Source organism: Podarcis erhardii (assembly GCF_964252035.2).
Source record: "Podarcis erhardii genome assembly, chromosome: 3".
Classification (NCBI taxonomy): Eukaryota; Metazoa; Chordata; class Lepidosauria; order Squamata; family Lacertidae; genus Podarcis; species Podarcis erhardii.
In genome coordinates this window covers 98,766,615-98,783,631 of record NC_138507.1, presented here as the reverse complement: position 1 = coordinate 98,783,631, position 17,017 = coordinate 98,766,615, and the positions used below count along the sequence as shown (strand labels likewise).

The 17,017-nt window shown below is 42.3% G+C and overlaps 2 protein-coding genes across 2 annotated transcripts in view; one reads left to right on the top strand and one right to left on the bottom strand.

The window, feature by feature from the left end:
* The window catches only part of INTS7 (integrator complex subunit 7), a 38,565-nt gene extending 27,248 nt beyond the window's left edge, over positions 1 to 11,317 (bottom strand). Inside the window, exons 1-7 of the mRNA XM_081855119.1 lie at positions 11,117 to 11,317; positions 9,541 to 9,670; positions 8,394 to 8,540; positions 7,858 to 7,995; positions 7,216 to 7,262; positions 6,202 to 6,401; positions 5,338 to 5,460 (exon numbers count right to left, since the gene is read on the bottom strand). Of these exons, the coding sequence (XP_081711245.1) occupies positions 5,338 to 5,460; positions 6,202 to 6,401; positions 7,216 to 7,262; positions 7,858 to 7,995; positions 8,394 to 8,540; positions 9,541 to 9,670; positions 11,117 to 11,207 (876 nt within the window). The 5' untranslated portion in view covers positions 11,208 to 11,317. The remainder of the gene's footprint in view (positions 1 to 5,337; positions 5,461 to 6,201; positions 6,402 to 7,215; positions 7,263 to 7,857; positions 7,996 to 8,393; positions 8,541 to 9,540; positions 9,671 to 11,116) is intronic.
* A 186-nt stretch (positions 11,318 to 11,503) lies between these two features.
* DTL (denticleless E3 ubiquitin protein ligase homolog) overlaps positions 11,504 to 17,017 on the top strand; it is a 31,140-nt gene continuing 25,626 nt past the window's right edge. Inside the window, exons 1-5 of the mRNA XM_081854680.1 lie at positions 11,504 to 11,766; positions 13,885 to 14,010; positions 14,493 to 14,591; positions 15,005 to 15,066; positions 15,997 to 16,117. Coding sequence (XP_081710806.1) covers positions 11,721 to 11,766; positions 13,885 to 14,010; positions 14,493 to 14,591; positions 15,005 to 15,066; positions 15,997 to 16,117 — 454 coding nt within the window. The 5' untranslated portion in view covers positions 11,504 to 11,720. The remainder of the gene's footprint in view (positions 11,767 to 13,884; positions 14,011 to 14,492; positions 14,592 to 15,004; positions 15,067 to 15,996; positions 16,118 to 17,017) is intronic.

Here is a 17,017-nt window from a genome sequence, read left to right as displayed (position 1 = left end):
CCATTCATGCACAACCATAAATTACAGAGAAAACGAAAGTGAAATTTGATTGTGCCCCTAGAGTGTTTAAAACTAAATAAATCACTCAGTTTGCCATTGTCTTCTAAAATAGGTAATACAGTACTATACTACATTGATCTCAGCAGTCAGAATATACCTTATAAGAAAGTTAAAGACTTGCAGTCATCTTTCACATTTTCCCACCACTTCCTCTAGTTTTTTATCAGGAAACCACATTATTGACATTTTGCAAGAGTGATATAAATCTTTAGTAATCTTCAGAATAGTGACCAAAGGCAGGAATCCCTCTTTCCGTGTCACAGATACAAAACCAAATTGCCCAGGCCCTACCATTTCCCCAGATCTATGGGAGCTGGTTATATTTGCTCAGCTTTGAACCCTAGCTCAAATTCAGCACTCAGCAGCATATTCAAATAATAAAGCATGGCATATCCCACATATTCAGCCCGTATGTTTTCATTTTCTCATGACCCTTTCTTTGTTAACTCTTCATATTAACCAAAATAAAATGAAAATCCAGCTTTCCAAGACTTGCATCAGTATTTGCACTCAGTTCCTTTCTTAAGCTTATTGTTCCAGTGGAAGGGCAGGACAAACTCGTATTAGGCAATAGTATTAATAAAATAATACAAAACATCCATCCATAATATAAACACTTTGTCAAATTCCAGAGCGCTAAAACAGCTTCCCTTGTGCATTGCTGATAGCTCCAATTCTAATATTATTTTGCTTTTTTAAAATCCAATTTGCCAACATCCATGATGTAAGAGACAGAAGTTACCACAGAGACCAAGGAACAAGATATAAATTTAAACAAACAAATACAGTTCTACAAAGTGCTAAAAGCCCACATGTTTTGACATTGTTCCCCACCTCGTTCTTCTGAACAGATCTTGAGTAGAATTAGTATGGCTTACATGCAAAACAGTATTAGCAGAACACTTCTGATCAATGACAACTGAAACAAGAGCCAGGTCACACTATACTGTGTCCTGCTCATGGGATCAGGAGGCATCAAAATGTTTTGCAGAATAGAGAAGGAGCACCTGACAGAATTCAATACTGTGAGGAGTGAGGGAGAGCAAAACAGGGTTGTCAGCAAAAGGTGCACCACCAATTATTTCTCTCTCCAGCCTTTGACTTTAGACTGAAAATAGCAGAGATTTAAAATACCACCATCTGTCTGTATCACAACACCTCTTGCTAGAACGTTTCAACGCATCACTGAGCGTGGATGAAAGGAAGAAAACCATATTAAAGAACACTGCAGCTGACATGTACCTTTGTTTCACATCATTAGCCATGGAAGAATAGAACAAAATGAAAACAGTGCTCATCTAAACAGGTAGTCTGTCCCAACAAATGCTCTAATGTTTACAAGATGAGAGGCCTACAGCTAGAGACTTGGGCGGTTAGTTCAAACGCACACTCCAGCTCTTGAACTTGCTGTGCAGATCCCTAGCCGTGACCCCCTCAGTTTCCAAATTTCTTTTATGCAAGCACCACAAAGCTCTCCTTGTCCTTGGGTCCTGTGTAAGGTTTGCCTCCAGCTGAAGGAGAAGGGTGGTAGCTCAGTAGTACAACATTTGCTTGGGTTGCAGAAGGTCCCAAGTTCAATGCTTGGCATTTCCAAGTACAGTGGTACCTTGGGTTAAGTACTTAATTCGTTCCGGAGGTCCGTTCTTAACCTGAAACTGTTCTTAACCTGAAGCACCACTTTAGCTAATGGGGCCTCCCGCTGCCGCTGTGCCGCCGGAGCACGATTTCTGTTCTCATCCTGAAGCAAAGTTCTTAACCTGAGGTACTATTTCTGGGTTAGCGGAGTCTGTAACCTGAAGCGTATGTAACCCGAGGTACCACTGTAGAGCTAAGAGAGACCCCTGCCTTGAAACCCTGGAGTGTTGCTGTCAGTCAGTGAGGACAATACTGAGCTAGATGGACCAATGGCCTGACTCAGCATAAGGCAGCTTCCTAGGCCTAGGTTAAGCTTCCCCTTTCTTCTTAATTTAACTTCAGACTTGGCTTCCTTCATCTGTAGGCCCCACGCTACTTGTCAGCTCACTTCTTATTCTGCCCTTGCTTCAGCTACTCTCCCTCTGAACTCTGTTCTGCAGGTCCTTGGCCTTTTTCAGACAATTTCCAAGCCTTCTTGCTTCCCGACACCCATGTCTCAGTCTCTCCCTCCCCCCAAAACACACACTTAACACCTTCTGTCTCTAAGCTCCAAGTGGGATTTTTTCTAGCCAACTTGACCTTTTACTTCCTTTACAGAAGATGCTCCAAAGCTCCAGCTTTTTCCTGAATAGTTGTGAACATGCTGTGACAATACAGCAGATAGTTTGGGGGGTGGGGTGGGGGCAGCTCACAGACAAGTAAGTGGGAAACGGCCACTTCTAGCTGGCTGCACGTAAAGGATAATTTGGACAACAACTAAACTCTCTTCAAATTGCCTAAGCCCCACTATCATTTATGATGTCAAGCCATCTGAAGCTGCTGACATGTTTTTGCATGGCTCGCTGCATTTTTTCATTAATTTACCAAATAAGAAAAAGTCAATCTGGAGTAAAAATTTAATCAAAAGCTGCATTTGGAAAAAAATTTGATTCATTTGTTAACTAGGCAATCCATCAAAACTCTTTATTAAAGATCTGATCAGAATAAAGGCGGAACCAGAACTTACACAGAAACTGACAAGGTGAATTTGTTAAGAGCAGGGTGAAAATTCCATTCTGAGAAAAATAAATGGCTCAATTGCTTTCCTGTGACAAATTCAGCGATGCACCCATGAATGCATAAGTCCAGGGAAGAGAAGGTGGCTGGCTGCATTGCGCATTGTGATGCAACTCCAGAATATAGTATGGGAGAGCACTGGGCAAAGCAAATCTGCACCAAAATGAAGAGGAGCTCTGTTGGATCAGGTCAAGGGCCCATCTACCCCTCAATTTTCACAGTTGCCTACCAGATGCACATGAGAAGCCTGCAAGAAGGACTCAAATGCAACTGCCCTCTCCCCACATGCAACTCCCAACAACTGGTATTCAGAAGAATACTGCCTCTGACAGTGGAGGTAGATCATACAGGCTAATAGTCATTGATAGTCTTGTCCTCCATGAATTTGTCTAAAGCTGTCACTACTTCTTGTAGGAGCAAAACTTTTCTCTGCCCACTTCCTCCACGCCACACTCAAAGTTCTATCATGTCATTTCTCTAAATGCTGCAACCTTTCCTAAGAAGGGAGTTATCCTCCTCATCATCTTGGTTGTCCTTTTCTGAACCTTTCCCAATTGTACAACTTTTTGAGGCGAGGCAGCCAGAACCACACATAGGAATCCAAGCGCAGACACACCACAAATCATACTGCCCTGCCCACTTTCTGTACAAGCCCTGCAAATTTTAAGGAACATAACGTCTTAATGACTCAGCATGAGTAATACGCATCAGAAGGCTCTGACACTGCCCCAGGGAAGCATTTCTAAAGCACTTCTCTATCTTGCAAAATTCAGTTCTGTCAAGGGCTTGCTGGCAGGCCCCAGCCCTAGAATCAAAGGTTTTCTCAAAACAACACAAACAGGCAGGTGCTCCCAAGGAAAGCTTGTAATCTTTATAGAACAATACTCCAGGAAAATACACCGATGTCCTGGGTTCCAGCACTCTAGGAAGGGCAAGGTATCAAGGAAGGCAGGGATCCAGAGAGCAGGCAAGGATGCACAACTGAACAAGAATGAATAGCCTGGAGATTTGAGCCTCTGTCCCCTGCCTCACACACACAATGCAAAGGAGCCCCAGATTCCTAAGACAAAGCAAGCTTGGAGTCCCCTATTGTCCAAGCAACCAATCACCAGAATCCTCACAAATTCTCATTTCATTTCTTTCAAGTAAACCTTTCCTGGCAGAAATGGTTTTCCAAAAAGTTCCATCCTAGCAGGTTTCTGTATCTCTCTACTCTTTCTATTACTGCTATCTGACCGTCCTTGTTCATATTTTTGGCACGTACGGGTAATCAACATACAAAGAAGGATAGAAGCAGGGCAAAGGCACCAAATCACAGTCTTCCTCTTGTATTTTACTAATGCCATGGGCTGCTTGTGGGGACTCCCATCAAAAGGCGGGACACAAATTAACACCAAAGACAAAGTGCATTTCTGGCAACACTTGTACTCCTAAAACTAGTTATGGCTGGCTAAGGCTAAAAGGCTGTTTTTAATCTGCTATAAAGGTACAGTTGGCTGAGTGGCAAGTGGATGGTGATCTGTGGGTGGTTTACTCTAGACTGCCTACAAATTCCTAATGATTGATTTATTATTTTTATTTAATATTTATTGGCTCCTTTTATATAACTGCCCCATAACAGGAGCTCTCTGAATGACTCACAAAGCAACACACAGAGAAGCAAATACCAAAGTACAATACAATAAAAACCATACGTTTAAAAAACTGGAGCGTAACATAAACTCAATATACTGTTACGGAAGATTGGCCTATTATGTGCTTGAAAAATGACCTTGGTGAATGTGGCCCTCCAGATGTTACTGGGTTCAAAACTGAAGAAGTGAGCATGCACACAAAAGTTCATACCAATAACAAACTTAGTTGGTCTCTAACATGCTACTGGAAGGATTTTATTATTATTATTTTGGGTTCAAAACAGTCCCACTCAACATGGTCAGGGATGGAGAGAGCCATAGGCCAGCAACATTTGGAAACCTCATCACCTTGTTCCTCAATCCTCGCACAGAGCTTTTCTACCTTAGCACCTGAGGAGTGTGATGAAGAGTCACCACTTTATGAGAGATGCTACAGGGTATAGGAGCAGTGATGGGAGGTTTCTCCAAGCAGAATGTGAGAAGCTTCTTCTACAGCAGTGTGGTGTAGTGATTAAGAGCGGTGGACTCGTAATCTGGTGAACCGGGTTCGTGTCTCTGCTCCGCCACATGCAGCTACTGGGTGACCTTGGGCCAGTCACACTTCAAATAAGTCATACTTCTCTCAGCCCCACTCACCTCACAGAGTGTTTGTTGTGGGGGAGGAAGGGAAAGGAGAATGTTAGCCGCTTTGAGACTCCTTCAGGTAGTGATAAAGTGATAAAGCAGGGTATCAAATCCAAACTCTTCTTCTTCTACTACTTATAAAACATGGTGGGTAAATCAGCTCTTAAACAAAAAGTTACATCTCTAAAATGATGAACAGAGACCTACATCTGGAGCGTGATGCTAAGCAGATCTACTTGGAAGTCAACAACAAAGAGTTCAACAGGTCTTATCTGAAAGAAGGCCTAGTCGTTCAGATCCAAAACAAGCATGATAGTGTTTACGATACCTGAATATTGTCTCTGCTCCATGTATGTGGGGTTTTATTTGCAAGTAACTTTAGATCTTGCATAGCAAGCCTCTTCACAGCCTCTCTTGGGTCATTCTTCAAGTACTGCAATAAGAGCTGTATCTGTAAGAAAGCGAGTTTTAGATGAAACTACTTTTGACTACTTTCTTGTATTTCTCAACATGCATGCGAGTACAAGCAAATAAAAAGAGAAGCCTGAACATGAAGGTTTGATTCTGAGTCTCTCCACTGATGGAAAGTCCTTGATTCAGCAGAGGCTTCAATTAACCAAAAGGAAGAGATTTTTCATAAATTCCCCCTCTCTCTTGCAGTTCCTTGCACCATCAACATATTGTTCCAAAAGATGACTTGCATAAGCAAGGGAGAGTAAAAGAAAGAAGGGCAAATAAATGAAAATCACCTCCACTTTTCCACCAACGGAAGCCTCTGCTGGATCAAATAGCTTTCTGTCCTGGGCACATATGGATATAACCTTAAAGCTTTAAGAAACTTCAACAAGCAATCGAAATTTTTAATTACACACAGCTTTTGATGCCTCTGTAGATTTAACTCACCATGATACCATTTAAGCGGACAGGATCTGGATATTTTGCAATCTTGCACAAATGAAGTATGGACACAAAATGTGGTACAGACCTTGGGTTACCTAAAAATCTTAGTTTACATATTTTCCACCTAAAAATTAAAAAAACACAATTTGCCAGTTCTTACGACTTCCAAGATAGGCTTGAAATATTTAGGAAAGGCCTGATGAAGCCTATGAAGTCTTACTGAATAAGATCCCTTCAACTGAACCATGACAATTTTACTTGAGTACAGTAAGCACTTCAAAGAAAATATTACCTGCTTGGGAATGTCAACCAAAGAGGAGGCAGCAAGCAAGGTAAAGGTGTGTAAAGTAACAATGACCATCTTGGTAGAAGGGTAGGATGTCACCAGCTGCTGGAGTAACTGGCGGGCACTGGAGGCCAGGCTGGCATCATGATGCATATGCTGCAGGATGGGGATCAACTTCAGCTTCAAGTCTACAGGAGTGGCTAAACCTAGTACATGAAAAGAAAAATACCTTTCAGGGTGACATGTGGTGTGCCTATGATAAAATGTGAATATTGAGAGCTGTGGGGCAAATAAAAATAATATGACTAATTTCAGTACTAGAGTCACAGAACAAGGACCATGCAGCTGGATGATGATGATGATGATGATGATGATGATGATGATGATTTTAAAAAATCCCTTCTACTCCACTTGAAATTTAGACCATAAGCTCCTCAATGTGCAGACCTGTCATTTTTGCTTATGGCACTCTACCACACACCATGGACACAGATATCACTTCATATAGCGCTAACAAATAATACAAATACTTAAGTGTGAAATTAAATACTAGACTCATCTAGTCAATTTAAAAAAGACAATATCCAATGCTAGTAGTATTCAAGTTCAAATCAGCTTAGCATCTTGCTGCTTTCCCACATAGCTACCAACATAATATAACCAACATTTTAAAAACAAATTAAAATGTCAAAGAAAGTTTCTATTGTATAGCACCACCTTCTAAAATAAAGTACTACGCTTTCAACAGGTAACATTAAAAACACTGCATGCCAGATCAAAATAAAATCCAACCCTATGGAAAGAAGACAGAAAAAGCATTCTTAACACCAAGTATTGAAATTGAGCATCAAATGCAGGGGCAACTGAATGCAGGGAAACTTCTAACAACTAAAAAGATTCACTTTTTTAAAAGAAAAGAACGGTTAGTTCAAAAGAATAGTTACTTAAGATACAATAGCCTTTAACAAAATCAAAATCTTTTTATTGCTTTTCATTATTTGTTGGATAAAATGTCCATACCTTGAATCATTTCACTGATTTTGTTACAAATCCCTCCAGCAAAATCTCTGTCAAGAACAAGAAGTGGAAGCAGGATAAATCAGTCATACAATCTGAACAAACTACAGAAACCAACTCCCACATCTGGGTAAGCAAAATGAATGTGAAATGTACACATACAGAGAAGTTGCAGGTGAAAGCTAGAGTTGCACAATGGTTGAAAAATGAACAGCATAATTGTATGCAGCACAAACCTATACAGCACAAATAAGTTAAACTAAGTTCAGTAGGAATTGCTTCCAGCTACAAGTGCACAGAATTGCAGCCTGAGCTACAAACCAGGAGGCCCCTAGTTTATATTTTGGCCCCTTCCTGAACTCACTATTTATTAATTTTCTTAATATATACTCCTATTCATCATCTTAGCTCTCAGGGTAATGAAATAAAAATCTTTTAAAACCATGAAAATGTATAAATCACTAAATTGGTGATCTGAGGCAGACTCGGCTGCCCTCCCATCAACAAGATGGGGGAAATAATACGGACCTACCTGATAGGACTGCTGTAAAGATTACTAAGATAATGAAAGCAAAGCATTATGCAATTGAAAAGTACTGCCTGAACATTCAGGAAAGATGGAATTACACCAGATGTTCCACTTACTTGGACTGGGCAGAAAAATTAGCTGCAGCAAAGATAGCAGCTTCAACCTCTACATTGTCATGTGAGTCCAAGCTCTGACGAATACTGTGATGTGCATTCTTCCTTTCTGGAATTATGGATGCCATACTGCCTAACATCCTGGAAAATAAAACAGAGGGACTGAACCTGCTATAAAGGAGGAGGATGCCTACAAGATAAATCTGCAGTCACCCAGGTAGTGTTTTGTAAAGATGAAAGAAAATGTGAACATTCCATTCTATGCATGACAAACAAGATAAATTCAAGACTTGGGCAGATAGAACTCAGTGAAAGAACACATCTGTGAAGGAAGTCCCTAGTTCACTCCCTAGCAGAGATGGGGAAAAAACCCTAAAGATATTTTAGCAGCCAGAATAAATAGTACTGGGCTACACAAACCAATATCCTCAGTCGGTATAAGGCAACTTCCTATGTACATTGGCCCTGCATTTACTGCATTGACTGTACTCTGAAGAATATAGCATTTGGGCAGGTTCTTGCTCATTAAACATGCATACCTGAGTGTGATCGCTCGAGCAACTGGATCATTGCTGTGAATAACTGAGAAAACTCTTTTCACAAACTCATCCACATTCAGGATTTTTTCCAAATGCTTCTCACTCTGCTGAGTAACTTTCAAAACACACAGCCGCAGGAAGTTGTTTCTGTTTTAAAACAAATTTTATTTATTTACCTACAACATTTGTACCCTACCTTTCTTAGAAAGGTCTAAGGCAGTTAGCAGTTCATAAATACAGTGGTGCCCAGCAAGACGAATGCCTCGAAAGACGGAAAACCCGCTAGACGAAAAGGTTTTCCGTTTTGGAGGTGCTTCGCAAAACAAATTTCCTATGGGCTTGCTTCGCAAGACGAAAATGTCTTGCGAGTTCCTGTGGCTTTTTTCCCCTCCCCCCCCTTTTTCTAAGCCGCTAAGCCGCTTATCCGCTTATCCACTAAGCGGATAAGCCGCTAAAAGCCGCTAAGCCGCTAATAGCGCTAATCCGCTAAGCTGTCAATGGGCTTGCTTCGCAAGACGAAAAAACCGCTAGACGAAGAGACTCGCGGAACGGATTCTTTTTGTCTTGCGAGGCACCACTGTACAAAAAATGTAACAATATCAAATATTTACAACATAACATTTAAAGGCCCAGAAGCGGCAAAATAAAACATGCAACAGGAAAGAAGATCAAGAAGAATGGGGAAAAGAACACCAAATCCACTACGGGCATCTTTGAGACATGCAAGAGGACCCCCTTACTGAGCAAGCAACATTCATATGGGAGATAGTGGTAATTCAGGTATCTTAAAACCAAACCATAAAAGGGCTTTAAAGAGTCATCGCCAGTACTTTGAATTGAAAACACCAGTTTCTTGAACACTAAGAATCGGGAACAAACTATTTTTTTTTTTAACATAATATTTATTGAAGTTTCAAATAAGACAAATAAACAAAAAGACAGAAAAAAACACACACAAAACAAGTATACTTTCAGTCCTTATTTTCTTATACCTTATTTCCCACGACTTCCCCTCGCCTCCCCTTCTTGTATTCCAATTCCAAATGTTAGTTCAACAAGTTCTTATCCCCAATTTTTACTTTATTTCATTGTTATGTTTAAATCCTTTTAGTAACAGATTTTACGGGAACAAACTAATTTTACTTACCCCACTCTGAAAACATCAGCTAGCTTTAAAAATGCTGAGTTAATTAGAATTGGGAATGGGTATTTCTGAAAGAGTCTGGGAAAACGTACAACTGCTTCACACTGCTCCCCCAGTTTGCCAGATCGGAGACCTGTGATAAATAAGAATACCACCATAGCAGTTAAAAACTCTGGTCTTTTAGAAACTGAAGCAAACTGACATGCAATATAAAAGCAGCTTTCCTAGACTGAACCAAAGTACCCACCTGGTCCAGCATCGTGTTCCCACAGTGGCCAACCACACACGGTACCTATTGGAAGCCTACTAGCAAGAAACAGGCACAATACTGCTCTCCAAGCTCGTGTTCCACAACTGCCTCTTAAGCTTGAAGAAGTATTAAAAATGGCTTCTTAATTAAATTTATTTATATCCTACCCTTCCTCCTAACAGAGCCTAGTAACCATTGAAAACTGTGCCCTCCATAAATTTGTCTAATCTGCTTTTAAAGCCATCTAAGATGCTGGCCCTAAAAATACTGTGTGGATGTGAATTCTGAACCTTAACAATCTACCATGTGAAGTACTTTGATTGGGGGGGGGTGGAGGATTCACTGAACGAACATTGACTGTGGGAGCCCTGAGCAAGGGTTTCCACTTAAGCAACAGGGCTTTCCCCACCACCATCCCTTGCCCCCCCCCACACATATTGGCTCGGGAGGGTGTTGGGAAACCCGCAAAACAGAGCAGGGGGAGGAAGGTATCATTCCATCTAGCACACCGGTATGCCTGTGCAGACATAACAGCTGTCATAGTACAACAACAAATTCCACTGGGCGACTGTGTTATCTGTGAAATGGAGTTCTGCAGCCATGGAAGAAGCAGGCATGCCGTTCATGGCATGTGGACACACTGCATTAGCTGGGCTGAAGAAATACAAGATTCGGTTCGGATAATTAGTCTTGGGTGCCTTATCTGTAGATGGCTAAGCAGCCGAAACCTTGATTGTTACAATGCGGGTGGCAGCCCCGCTTACACAACCGCTACACATCTAATTCTGTGTAAAATTTTGCCATGGAGTGTACCAAGGTTGATTATCCCACACGTAATGGGCTATCATAAAATACGTTATAATAGAACTGTTGCAGCTTAAGGTGCCACAATACAAAGCTGCAATCTCACACATCCCTAGTCAATATTTTAATTGTTGTATTTTAATCTTGTTTTTAAGTTGTATTCTTTCAACTTGTTTTTATTATTGCTTGTTAGCCGCCCTGAGCCCGGCCTTGGCTGGGGAGGGTGGGGTATAAATAAAAATTATTATTATTATTATTATTATTAGTCTGACGCACTGAACTCTACGGGCCTTACTTCTGCACAGGCCTGCATAGGATGACACTGTGAAACGGAGAACAACTAGCCTCTCTGTTGCCTTTATCGTCTCACACATCCCCATGCATGGCTTGTGACACCATCTAAACACAACCTAAATCCGCCTTCAAACTCCCCACCGTCCATCAAAAGGGGCGGGACTTCCTCGCGCCGCTATCCGCGCATGCGCACATCTCGCTCGGCGGCGGGGCTGCCGTTCCTCGACTTACCTTTATCCAGCTCCATGAGGGCGGAGTTGGCGTCCAACTCCTGCTCCCCGTAGCCGGCATCGGCGAGGAAGGATTTGGAAGCAGAGGCCATGGCAGCCAAGGCCCGGAGGGGGCGGGGAGGAGGGCACTTATCCGCCACACAGACGCGCACACGCGCTTAACTTCCCTCTTCCCAGTGTTTAACGGCCATTCACTGCGCATGTGCAGACGCCGGACTGTCACCTGCGCTTGCGCGGTGGAACCTCCCCTCCGCTATTCTAGTGCGCACGCGTGTCGTAGTCGCGCTCCCTTTGCGGTCGAATGAAACGTGAGTTTGCGGGACGTTGTCGCGCATGCGCGTTGATGGAAGAGAAGTGCCTGTTACAATTTCATAGCCGGCGGAAGGCGTGGCCTCACCCTTGCCGGTGGGAAAGGAGAAGCCAATGGCGAGCAGGAGGCGGGGTCTATTCCTCTGCGCTGTCCAATGGCTACGCGCGAGGCGACTTTGGCGCGTACTTTGGGCTGGCGGGAGATAGCGTCGCGAAGCAGGGGGCCGGCCGCTCATTGCTCCCGGTGGTCGTTGCGCGGGGAAAAGGCAGGCGTGTGAGCTGCGGCCGTCGTTACCATGCTGTGCCGTTCTCTCGTTCGCCGCTGCCAGGCTGGGCCGCAAGGTGAGTTTCTGAGGCAACGTCTCCCTCTGTGCCACTTCACCAGCGCTCCAGTCATGGCGGGGGGGGGGAGATACAGCCCCTTTCTTCACCCCTCACCCTAATTTTGGCCAAACCACGCGCTTCCCCTTTGCAGAAAGCGGGTCAGGCCCCTTCTGCGTCCCTTTTAATTCGAGTGCTGCCTTGAGCCCCCCTTTTAATTGGGGCTGCCTCATGAAGACGGTTGGGAAACGTCAGTTGGGGCAGAATTCAACGGCCAGGTTGCTCACCAGGACAACTGGAGCAAATTACAGTGGTACCTCAGGTTACATATGCTTCAGGTTACAGACTCCGCTAACCCAGAAATAGTGCTTCAGGTTAAGAAATTTGCTTCAGCATAAGACCAGAAATCGTGCTCCGGTGGTGCGGCAGCAGCAGGAGGCCCCATTAGCTAAAGTGGTGCTTCAGGTTAAGAACAGTTTCAGGTTAAGAACGGACCTCCAGAACGAATTAAGTATTTAACCCGAGGTGCCACTGTACAGTGGCACCTCGGGTTAAGAACTTAATCCCAGGTTTCTCACCAGGGCAAGACAACTGAAGCAAATTACAGTGGTACCTCAGGTTAAGAACTTAATTTGTTCTGGAGGTCTGTTCTTAACCTGAAACTGTTCTTAACCTGAGGTACCACTTTAGCTAAAGGGGCCTCCCGCTGCCGCACAATTTCTGTTCTCATCCTGAAGCAAAGTTCTTAACCTGAGGTTAGCGGAGTCTGTAACCTGAAGCGCCTGTAACCCGAGGTACCACTGTACACCAAGCCTGTGCTGACAGCCACTGGCTGCCAGTTTGGGGGCCCAGTTCAAGGTGCGGGTTTGAACTCTGAAGCCTCAGGACTGCCTCTCTCCATATGAACCGACCAGGACCCTGCAATCATTCGGGTGCCTCCTCTGCAAGAGGATCTGAGGGTGGCAACACAAGAACGGGCCTTTTCTGTGGTGGCTCCCCATTTGTGGAATGCTCTCTCCAGGGACGCTCGCCTGGTGCCTTCACTACATGTCCTTAGGCACCAGGCAACATTCCTTTTCTCCCAGGCCTTTGGCTAATTAAACAATCAGTGGCCTTTTAAATGTGCTTGTTATTTGTTTATTTATTTTATGAGTTTTCATGTATTTTTTTATGCTGTAAACCACCCTGTGATCTTTGGATGAAGGACAGTGTATCAATTTAATAAATAAGTTGTATCCATTTTTAATTCCACATTTTCTCCAAAGGACTCTTATACCTTATGCCATACAGGGCAAGCCTTGCCACAAGATCACCAGTGAGCATCAGAACTAAGCAGGGGAATCTGCTCTTAACATGCAGCGCTCCTGATCCCTCATCTCCCCTCCCCCTCCACTATTTCACTCCAGACAACAGTTTAACCGATCTTGGGGTGTCCAGTATCAGAAATCAGTCAGTGGAGATATTAAATAATAAATAAAAGAAGCAATAAAATACAATTAATAATCAAGACACTTATTTAATGTCAACATGCCATGGACCATCTGAATGATGCTCAGAACCAGTGAAATAGTAGATTTGAGGACAACATAAATGTCAGCTGCAGTTTTATAAACTTGTTTGCAGAGTTTTTGGTACTTACCTTCAGCATTCAAAATCGTCAGGCATTTTGCACATGGCTATCAGCCACTTACTAACAAGCTACTAACACGTGTTTGACCAAAATGTGGGAGACAGTGGAAGACAGGAGTGCCTGGCATGCTTTGGTCCATGGGGTCACGAAGAGTCGGACTCAACTAAACAGCAACAGTCGGCCATTTGTGACCAAGTGAAGATGCCCGGGTGCCAGAATGTCATCTGACATCTCATCCATCTGGGATGCATGCCTGGGGATCCTTGGATCTTGACTGTTTTCAATTCTTTGCTGTAGAATTCTATCCATTATATTTTATCTGCAGAATTAATTTCAGGAACCAGCAAATTGTATTGAAAAATATAATTTTCAAGCTACCTGGCCCAAAAAAATGGTAACTAGGCATTCCGTTTTGGCTACTGTAACCTGGTTTAAGGAGCCACTTGGCTCCTACCTTGTATATCTGAGTTTCAAACACTGCTTATCTTTACAAAAATCATTTTTCCCAGGTCTTCCACCAAGGTTTTCCTTAAACCACCTTTTGGAGTGCTATCAGTGTACTAAAGGAGATGAACATGCTTCATATGGAGAAACAGGAATGCCCGTTCCTCCTTTTGGCTGCACCTTTTCAACAGGTATGGGGGAATTTTATCTGTAAACATTGCAGTGTGGCAGAAAAGGGCAACCGAAATGGTCAAGGCCTAGAGCAACTCCTCTGTGAAGAAAGGTTATACTGTAATGTTTGGGCCTTTCATATAAACCTGCAGGGGCTATCTTTATTATTTATTTATTATTAAACTTATATCCCATTCTACCTCCCATATGAACCCAAGGTGGTAAAACAACTAGCAATAAAAACATGTTTATAACAATTCCAGTTCAGATGCGCACCAGTCATTATGATTGCTTATTTATAGAAGTATATCTATGCTCCCATATAATAAAATAACAGGGCTGTGATACGTTATTTTATATATGTTCTTACTTTAGTTCTGTGATTACTTAACATTTTTATCCTGACATTTTGTGCTGTTAGATTGGACCCTCTTTAGTGGAGTGTTATCCAAAGCACTTTTAAAAATGTTTTCAAACGTACAAATACTGCTTTGTTTTACAGCTACAGATGTGCAGCATGTACTTGCCGTTGCAAATGAAGAAGGATTTGTTAGGCTGTATGACACCCATACACGAAAAAGTAACAAGGGGATTTTTAGAGGTAAAAAGGAAACCTTGATGGGAACTATGAGCTGAATTAGTTGATAAAGGCAGTAAACAAAAAAAGTTTTGACTGATTAAATAATTGGCAGTTATTGGGAACAAGAACTTCAGTATTTAAAAAGTAGCATACTATACCTTTCATTGTAATTCTTATGTCTGCTTCCATTACTTCTTTCTTACTTGGTTGATGGCAAGTCAAAACTTGAGAGGATGATTAGTTCCTTGCCACCTCCTTCATACGGTATATGCATTGCTCTGTGCTTGGGGTTTCTTCCTGCTAACTGCTCTACCACAGAGGAAGTTGTGTTTGTATGAAAGTTATGTGCACACAATACAGTAAATTGTAGTTGTTTCAGTGTTTTTCAACAGCTGTTTGTTAGGAACTAACACAGGCTTTTATTTTCCCAATAGAGTGGCAGGCTCACTCAAATGCTGTTTTTGATCTTGCTTGGGTGCCTGGAGAACATAAAATTGTGAGTAAGCTAAAACTATCCCTTCCTTATTTGGCCCTTTACAAATTCTGTCACAAATTCCAGTGTTCTTTCCATCTCTTCTATGATAAGATCACTAGCAGACCCAGTAACCTCACTCATACTTGCAAAAGTTGGTTTACCTGATATGCAGGTAAATCATTGTGTTCTGTTGTTTCATAGGCCAAAGGAGGCAATCAATCTATTAAAGAATTGTCCACAAGTGGATTCTTAAAGATGGAAATGTACAGAAGGATGGCCATTAGTAGGGGGCATTTTTAACCTTTTGGATATCTGCTGACCTTGTTAGCCATTCTTTAAAAAAATGTAAATGGACAGTATCCATGAATGAATCCGATTCTGTATCTTGCGGTTTACCTAAAATTCATGATTGTTTCTCTGTTTACAGAATGCCTTTACAGTAGTTTAGATCCCATGCTTTGACCCAGCAGCTGCATATAAAATTTACAACTTATAATGTATGTTTGTTTTATAATGTACGTTTGTTTTACACAGTGCATTCAGTACCATTCAGAGCAGAATCGCTGAAATTTACATAACTAACTTAGGTCTAGTAATTGCAGTAGATCTTCTCTGAGTAGAACTTAGTTGGCTACAACTCCAAAAATTGGGGCCTGGTTATTTGTGGTTCTGTTACCTTTGAAACTTCCACTTTCATATCTGAGTCATATTGTTGCTGCCACCTTCTAAGGCTGCAATCATATGCAGACTTGGGAGTAAGTCCCTTTGAACTTGCTGGAGTAAACACCCATAGGTTTGCACTGAGAGTGTCAAAGAGTGTCTTTTATGCTGAAAGGAAACATGTTTTACCTTCAAAAGCTCATGCCAATACAAGCTATAGTCTTGGAGGGCAACAGGACTCTGCCTTTCTTTCTTTTTTACTACAACTAGCTAACTTCTTTATCTTTTAAGGTTACCACTTCAGGAGACCAAACTGCAAAAGTCTGGGATGTACGGACTAGTGAGCTACTGGGAGTCTGCAAAGGGCACCAGTGCAGCCTCAAGTCGGTTGCTTTCTCTAAATTTGAAAGGGGTAAATATTCCTATTTTATATTTCAGTGTATCTCGCCACTTTTGAGGTCATCTGCTAATTGACCCTGTTAACTGGAAATGCCAGTAAATGAGCCTGAGACTTGCTTCATGCAAAGCTTGCTTTCTGCCACTGAGTTAGTCTTTCTATAGATTTATCACAGGTTTTTAAAAAGCTGCTCCAATGTTACCAGGAAAGTTTGGAAATCCTTGGCTTTCCTTTGAATAGACGAGATTGTGGCTAGTCCTGCATAAATGGGGTAGAAGTCTCATGTTGGTACATCTAGGTATGTTGGCAGCCTTTGCTTCTGTGGTGATATTGTGTCCTTTTCAGAGCTTCGGTGAGTGGAAAGGCAGTGATTCCAGCTTAGCTCCTCAAGGTGTTTTTTGAGTCTTTCTCAGCCATCTAAACAGGACTCCTACTGCCCCATGCTTGGTGCAGGTGAAGAAACAGAAAATAGAGATGTCATAGAGTCCAGAGCCAAAACCTGATGTTAAAAGAATTAGAGATTCCTTGTAACAGCAAGTTTCTTAAACCTCAAGTTGTTATGCAGAATACCTCCTAAATAATTACCGAGTTTAAATTAAATTGCAGGGTTGCATATGAAAAATGTTTCAGTATTTCAAACTGAGAGTACGATTTTGGTCTCTGAGAGTATTAAATGGCTCAGGACTGTCATATCTCAAGGACGGTGTCTCTCCATATTAACCAACCTGGACCCCACAATCATTTGAGGCTCATCTTCGTATGCCTGTGAGAGGTCTGGTGGGTGGCAGCACGAGAATGGGCCCTTTTTGCAGTGGCTCCTCGCTTGGAGAATGCCCTACCCAAGGAGCCTTGCCTGATGCCTTTGTTACATAACTTTAGGTGCCTGGTAAAAATGTTTCTCTTCTATTTCTCTTC